Below are 8,471 nucleotides of genomic sequence, written 5' to 3' on the forward strand. Positions count from 1 at the left end.
GAGCATGTAGGCCGCAGCTTGAGGCCACAGGAAGGATTGTTTTCTGAGACCTGTTTGTGAGGGAAATGTTTATGGCAAAGGAAGTTTGCTGAGTTTAGGAATAGTTAAGAATAGTTAGAAGCTAAAAGTTTAAGGAATGTTGTAGTGTTAGCATATTTTACTATAGCTTGTAGGGATTAGGAATTTTAGAGATATTAATAGCTAGAAGCCTTTTTAGGAGATAGTGAGCTTAGGATACTAGGGGCAAGCAAGATTTAGAAAGATAAGAAATAAACTGAGGAATATGGTATGCAGCCCAGACATAAGCATGAATTACAATGTAATCACAAGTAAACACGATTTTGAGAGAAGAGCTGAAGCAGGAACTCTGTTTGAAGGGCAACAATGAGACAATAAATCTGGGTGAGGGGGAACTGAAAATGTCAAACCTCTGACCTAATGCTTTTGTCAAAGTATAAAAGAAGACCTGAGGCTTGAAATAAACATGCAGTCCCGCACCTTGAGTCAGAGGCTGCATCATTCTCTGCCAACACCGCTCATTTCTTCAGGCTGATTCCCTGGCTGGTGGAGCTGGACTCCAGCACCTATCCTTCTAAAACTCTTTCAAAAAACTGCAGAGGAAGGAACATTTCCAAACTCATTCTACAAGGCTACAGGTACAACTTATTAATAAATAAAATGTTTTTGTTTTTTTTTTTAACTACTGAAATTAACTTCTACATCCAGGAATATTGTCCTTCAAAACAAAGGATAAGGAGACATTCTCATATGAACAAAAAATCGGGGAATTCATTCTCAGCAGATACCTTGTCTGTAAGAAGTGTTAAAAGAAGTTATTTACACAAAATAGGATGATATTGAAGAGAAACTATGAGTTAAGAAAGAGTGTTGTGTTGAAGTTTGACAGAAAACAACAAAATTCTGGAAAGCAATTATCCTTCAATGAAAAGTTAATTGAAAAAATAAATGAAGGCAAATTGAAATTAAGGGGTTTTTTTCGTATTATTAATTGGCAAAAGATAAATGCTTGTTTGGGCTACTCCATCTTTGCTTTTCACCAATTATGAATATTCATAATTAAAGTGGGTTTCATGTATACAAGATCTATTTTCACTCAGTGGTAAAGAATCCGCCTGCAATGCAGGAGCAGATGCAAATTCTATCTCTAGGTCAGGAAGATCCCCTGAAGGAGAGCACGGAAACCCACTCCACTATTCTTGCCTGGAGAATCCCCATGAACAGAAGAGACTACTGGGCTTACAGTCCATGGGGTGGCAAAGAGTTGGACACGACTGTGCAAGAACACAACAGCAGACACATATTCCTAACAGAAACTCTGAAGATACTAAAAATAGATGAGAAAATTCTCAGCCTAAACAAAGCAAAACAAACAAACAAAAAACCTATATTATAGAGCTGAATTATAAAAGGTTTTAGGCAATAAAATGTCTCCCAACAGTAGTGTAAACAGTGTGTTCCACACAAGAGAGAGGAGTAATTTTTAATACTCAGTCAATAGAAAAACATTCTAGTTACATTCATAAATTAAAGGAAATTAAAATGTCCAGAAAACAAACATAGTATAAAATCTACTGATAATTTTATATCTAATTAAGACTGTAAAACTGTAAGGGAATTTTAAAGCAAAAACATCTGTGAAAGTTTAAGCAGCCCCCAAAGAAAAGAGTTGGACACGACTGAGCAACTGAACTGAACTGGAGCAGCCCCAATGAATGCAATTTTATTTTCTTTTTTCCATAGTCTCAAATTAATTGACAATTAAGAATGAATTTCACTTTAAAACATATTTTTCAATTTCATCAGAATAAATATAAGATTTTTCATGCTAAAAAAGTCTGTACCTTTCAGTGAATATTTTGTCTCACTGATTTAGACATAAATAAAATTACATAGTGTGTCTTTGCCTTGACCATCTTTGTGGCATCACTGTGCATTTAGAATCAACTCTTTGAATGTGTGGACTGTGAAGTTCTCAGGTCACATACTGTTGAAGCTCAGCTTGAAGGATTTTGAGCACTACCTTGATAGCATGTGAAATAAGTGCTGTTGTGTAATAGTTTGAACATTGTTTGGCATTGCCCTTCTTTGGATTGAAATGAAAACTGACTTTTTCCAGTCCTGCGTCCACTGCCAAGTTTTCCAAACTGGCTGGCGTATTGAGTGCAGCACTTTAACAGTATCATCTATTAGGATTTGAAAGAGCTCAGCTGGAATTTAATCACCTTCACTAGCTTTGTTCATACTGCTGCTTCCTAAGGCCCACTTGACTCTGCACTCCAGGATGTCTGGCTCTAGATGAGTGATCACACCATCGTGGTTATCCAGGTAATTAAGACTTTTTTAAACAGTTCTGTGTATTCTTGCTACCTCTTCTTAATCTCGTCTGTTTTAGTTAGGCCCATAACGTTTCTGTCCTTTATTGTGCCTGTCTTTGCATGAAATGTTCCCTTGGCATGTCTCATTTTCTTGAAGAGATCTCTAAGTCTTTCCCATTCTATTGTTTTCCCCTGTTTCTTTGCTTTATTCAAATCTCTTGTGAGTATACATTGGAAGTGACAAATAGATGCAAGGGTTAGATCTGGCACACAGAGTACCAGACGACCTATGGATGGAGGTTCCTAACATTGTACAGGAGGTGGTAATCAAAACCATCCACAAGAAAAAGAAATGCAAAAAGGTAAAGTGGTTGTCTGAGGAGGCCTTACAAATAGATGAGAAGAGAAGCGAAAGGCAAAGGAGACACAGAAAGATATAGCCACCTGAATGCAGAGTTCCAAAGAAGAGCAAGGAGAGATAAGAAGGCCTTCTTAAGTGAGCCACCAGGGAAGCAACTTATCTAATAAAAGGGATTTCTCAGTGGGATCACTATGCTCTTAGTCCCCTCCTATGGACACTATGTCATAGTGCCTCCTCCCCTCCCTGGATAGGGGTCACAGTCTGCTGCTCTCAGCACCCAGGGAAGGGCACCCCAGCCTCTCCCATGGGGAAGCCACAGACCCAAGAACCACGTGTGTCTCCCTGAGGATGTGATTGTACAAATCATGCACTCACCTTTAATCATCACCTCATAACCTGCATTCACTGAGAGACACACGGAGGACTGAGGATACCATGGACCCTGCCACTTGGCCCCACCTCTGCAGTCACCCACATTCAGTGAATGGGCGGACGGACGACCAGCCCTGCAGGACAGGGCTGAGAATAGCCTCCGCAATGCCCAGCTCCTCAGCACTCCATCCAGGAGCCCCAGGGCGGCTGCCGGTTCAGGCTGGTGACGTCACAGGACATGACTGAGACACAGCCTCCGCAATACCCAGCTCTGCCCTTGTGCTGTCCCTCAGCCCCAAAGCAGCTTCCAGTTCAGCCCAGTGATGTCACAGGATGTGAACGAGGAGCAGCCTTCACAATGCCCAGCTCCTCGGTGTGCTGCCTGTCAGCCCCTAGGTGGCTTCTGGTTCAGGCTGGTAACGTCACAGCACGTGACTGAGATGCAGCCTCTGCTATGCCCAGCTCCACACACACACCGTCCATCAGCCCGAAGCAGCTTCCAGTTCAATCTGGTGACAATTGCCAACAAACCCGTGGGCCCAGATTAAGTGGCCTGCGATGGTGTTGGTACAGCCGGCAGCTGACTCCGGGCGCTGGCCCTGCACCCACGCACATAAATAGGGGAGCCCCCACTGGGCCAGCTTCTCTACGGACCAGGCCAGGTGGATGTGAACAAACTCCAGGTTCTCTGTGAGGTTGATGCCAGCCACGAACAGACTGCCTGGGACAAGAGAGGGGCTGCTGTTCATGGTGCCAGCTGTGGGGTCAACTGCCCATGTGTGCAGTCACTAACCCACGGAGTCATGTGGCCAACCAAACCATGTGGTCACCGACTCATATGGTCATCCACCCACAGGGTCACTACCCCATGTGGTGCTCCCTCCACGTGGCCACCAACCGACGTGGTCACCCACCCATGGGGTCACTAACCTGCGAGGTCATATGGTCACCTGTCCACATGATTACGCACTCACATCGTCACCCACCCACGCAGTCACCCACTCACCAGGTCAGCAACTCACATGGTAACCCACTCTGCAGTCAGCAACTCAAACAGTCACCAACCCACATGGTCTCCCACCCATGTGACCAGTAAGCCATGGGGTCACCCACCCACACAGTCACCCACCCGTGTGACCCCTAACCCATGGGGCACCTGCCCACGCAGTCACCAAGCTGTGCCATCACCCACCTAGACTCTGGCCTCCACAGCGATCAGAGATTCAGATGTCGGACAGAGACCAAAGTTCAAACAGCAGGGGCTCGCAGGGGCATTGACTCATGAATTTCTCCTGTTACAGAGGCCAGGCGGGCTGGACATTGACCCCAAAGATGTCCACATCCTGGCCCTATGTGGCGGACACAATAATGTCCACACGGATGTTCACATCCTGTCTACATCCTGACCCTTTGTGGTAGATACAGTAAAGTCCCCAAGGATGTCCACACCCTGCTTTCCATGTAGTGAACAGAATAACGTCCTCTAATATATCCTGTTCCATTTCTCCACTTGAACCCAAACCAGCCCCATGCGGTAGGACATGCCTGTGACCAGGGGTCCCAGTGTGAAGGCAGCAGTCACCTGGGTAGCTGCAGCTCTTCATGTGCTCCAGGCAGTGGATGAGGTCTTGGGGCTTCACCTGGTTCCCCCACCAGTAGGGGATACCAGGCCACAGTTCTGCATGCTGACTCATGGAAGTCGTGTCCTTGTATGACAGGATGACCTGCTGGACCTGGGACCACAACTGGTGCAGAGTCAGCACCTCCTGGATGAGAATCATCCGTGTGCCCATGAGATGTGTGCATGGGGTTATTGGGGTGCCTTGTGAAAAGATGTGTCAATTATTGTGGGTATCCGAGAAGCTACAGTGATGTGTGGATTATTAGGGTATCTATAAGCAATGATGGGCTGGTTATTGGGTTTTCTGTGAGAAGAGACAATCATGGGTGGGATATTGGCATGTCTGAGTAGAGACACTAGTAGGTAGATTACTGGGGTGTCCCAACGCCAGTAGAAAGAAAGAAATAATAAGGATCAGATCAGAAATAAGTGAAACAGAAATGAAATAAACAATAGCAAAGATCAATAAAAGTAAAAGTTGGTTGTTTAAGAAGATAAAAAAATTGGATAAATCTTATCAAGACCGTGCAAGGGAAAAAAAGGAAGAGGATGCAAATTAATAAAATTAGAAACGAAAAAGGGGAAATTACAACCAACACTGCAGAAATACAAGGGATCATAAAAGAATACTACAAGCAACTGTATGCCCATAAAATGGACAACCTGGAAGAAATGGACATATTCCTAGAAAGGTACAACTTCCTAAGATTGAACCAAGAAGAATTTGAACATATAAACAGACCAATTTCACAAGTAATGAAAGTGAAAGTGTTAGTCGCACAGGCGTGTCCTACTGTTTGTGACCCCATGGACCATAGCTGCCAGGCTCCACTGTCCTTGGAATTCTCCAGACAAGAATAATGCAGTGGGTAACCATTTCCTTCTCCATGTGATTGTCCCAATTCAGGGACTGAACACAGGTCTCCTCCATTTCAGGCAGATTCTTTACCATCTGAGCCGGAACCATAAATTAAAAGCTCCCAACAAACAAAATTTCAGGATCAAATGGCTTCAAAGATGAATTTATCATCTAGAGAAGAGCTATCACTTGCAAAATTTTCCAAAAAACTGCACAGGGAGAAACTCTCCAGGAGGCATCACACTGATACCAAAACCAGACAAAGATACCATACACAAAAGAAAATTACAGATGGATCTCACTGATGAACATGGACCCAAAAATCCTCAACAATATGCTTGCAAACAAAATCCAGCAACATGTTAAAAGGATTATACATAATGATCATGTGGGGTTTATCCCAGGGATGCAAGGATACTTCAACATACTAAAATCAATCAATAAGTTATACTGTATTAACTAATTAAAGAGTAAAAACCATATGATCATCTTAATAGACACAGAAAAGCTTTTGAAAAAAATTCAACACCTATTTATAAAAACTCTCCAGAAAGTGGGCATAGAGGGAAACTATCTCAACATAAAAGAGAAGCTAAAGGCAAAGGAGAAAAGGAAAGATATACCCATTTGAATTCAGAGTTCCACAGAATAGCAAGGAGAGATAAGAGAGCCTTCCTCAGGTATCAGTGCAAAGAAACAGAGGAAACAAAACAATGGGAAAGACTAGAGATCTCTTCAAGAAAACTACAGATACCAAGGGAACGCTTAATGCAAAGACCAGCACAATAAAGGACAGAAATTGTATGGACCTAATGGCACCCCACTCCAGTACTCTTGCCTGGAAAATCCCGTGGACGGAGGAGCCTGGTAGGCTGCAGTCCATGGAGTCGCTAAGAGTCAGACAGGACTGAGCGACTTCACTTTCACTTTCCACTTTCCTGCATTGGAGAAGGAAATGGCAACCCACTCCAGTGTTCTTGCCTGGAGAATCCCAGGGACAGGGGACCCTGGTGGGCTGCCGTCTATGGTGTCACACAGAGTCGGACACGACTGCAGCAACTTAGCAGCAGCAGCAGCAGCAGCAAGAGAAGCAAAAGATATTAAGAAGTGTCAATAATACACAGAAGAGTTACACAAAAAAGACCATCATGACCTAGATGAACACGATCGTGTGATCACTTACCTAGAGCCAGACATCCTGGAGTATGAAGTCAAGTGGGCCTTAAGAAGCATCACTACAAAGTTAGTGGAGGTGATGGAATTCAAGCTGAGCTATTTCAGGTCCTAAAAGATGATGCTGTTAAAATGCTGCACTCATCATGTCAGCAAATTTGGAAAACTCAGCAGTACCCACAGGACTCTTTCCCCAGTGGCTTAGTGGTAAAGAATCCTCCTGCAGTGCAGGATTTGCAGGTGGTGTGGTTTCAATTCCTGGGTCAGGAAGGTCCCTTGGAGCAGGGCATGGCCACCCACTGCAGTATTCTTGCCTGGATTATCCCATAGACAGAGGAGCATGGCAGGCTACATTTTTGTGGTCACAAAGAGTTGGACATTACTGAAGTGAGTTCACATGCATGCACACATGGCAACCTTACTGAAGAAATAGAGTGTGGGCTCTGAATGGACAATGCTAAGAGTTTTGGGTCACTTTTCCTCTGACAACTTATATGACTGTGAGCAATCCCCCTTACTTCCCTGTCCTCTGCTTTCTCACCTCATCTGTTAGGGTCAAAGTCTTCCAAAATGATGGATCTGTGAAGGAGGATTAAATAAAGTGACAGAAAGAAATATATAGAATGTGGTCTGATATCTGGTAAAGGATGAACGGCCTTGAAATTCCATGTTATCCCTGCTAAATATACCCACAGTGACTAAATTCAGGCCTCTGAGTTTCAAGAAGAAAAGCCTGGCCTGACTGATCTTCTCCCTCGGAGCTGGGAGACAAGTCTTACAAGAAAGGTTGAGTTCTAAAGCTCTCTGATGAGATCACAAGTTCAGACTCCAATAAATTCACCTGTTATCAAGCACCTCTGTCTGCAGAAGCCTCTTGGATTTCTGCAGAAATAGAGCTTTGGGAACCAGCTGAGAGCAGAAAATGACAGAGAGGAAAATTCATTTTCACTTGTGAAGAATCTCATGGGCACTTTCGGGGTACACAGCACTGGGCTCTGAGTGTGGGCAGTAAAAGTAAAATTCACCACTCATGTCTCCTGTAATGAAAAGAGAAGCTATTGGCTATTACGGGAAAGAAGTTTATGAATCACAGATCTGAGAAAGATCTTATATTCAGAATACATAAAGAATTTTAAGGCTGCAAAGGAAAAAGTGTAGTGAAGGAGGGCAAATCCTTTTGCAGGGGATTTGGGTGTGGAAGGGGAAACCAGAAAGGGGGAGTATCTGGGCGTTTTCAGGGTGACGGACGTGGCCAGGGTCCATGCTGGTGGTCATTGGATTCTCTCTGTGTGTCAGAACTCAGAGAGCTGCACATCCAAACACAACCAAGACAGGACTTCCCTGGTGGTCTTGTAGTTAAGAATCCACCTGTCATATAAAATTAATACACAGAAATCCTTTGCTTTCTTATGTGCTAACAATGAAAAATCAGAAAGAGAAATTAAGGAAAGAATCCCATTCACTATTGCAATGAAAATAATGAAACATTTAGGAATAAATTTACCTAAACAAACAAAAGACTTGTATACAGAAATAAAATTATAAAAAAACTGATTAAAGAAATCAAAGATGACACATACAGATGGAGAAATGTACCATGTTCTTGAATTTGAAGAATCAATATAGTGAAAATGACTCTGCTACCCAAAGCAATCTATGGATTCAATACAACCCTGATCAAACTACCAATGGTATTTTTAACAGAACTAGAACAAATAATTTCATGGTTTGTATGGAAACACAAAAGAC

The 8,471-nt window shown here is 43.3% G+C and overlaps 1 protein-coding gene across 1 annotated transcript; it reads right to left on the reverse strand.

Annotated features, from left to right (window-relative positions):
• Positions 1-3,551: 3,551 nt before the first annotated feature.
• LOC147340744 (PI-PLC X domain-containing protein 1-like) lies at positions 3,552-4,850 on the reverse strand. The gene is made up of 2 exons (XM_086387137.1): positions 4,652-4,850; positions 3,552-3,790 (listed from the first exon to the last, which is right to left on the reverse strand). Exons 1-2 carry the CDS (start codon positions 4,848-4,850, stop codon positions 3,552-3,554), a joined length of 438 nt encoding a protein of 145 aa, XP_086243263.1.
• Positions 4,851-8,471: the final 3,621 nt, after the last annotated feature.

Source organism: Bos grunniens, chromosome X (genome assembly GCF_055505025.1).
Source record: "Bos grunniens cultivar Pamir isolate PY7600 chromosome X, Bosgru_T2T1.0, whole genome shotgun sequence".
Taxonomy (NCBI): Eukaryota; Metazoa; Chordata; class Mammalia; order Artiodactyla; family Bovidae; genus Bos; species Bos grunniens.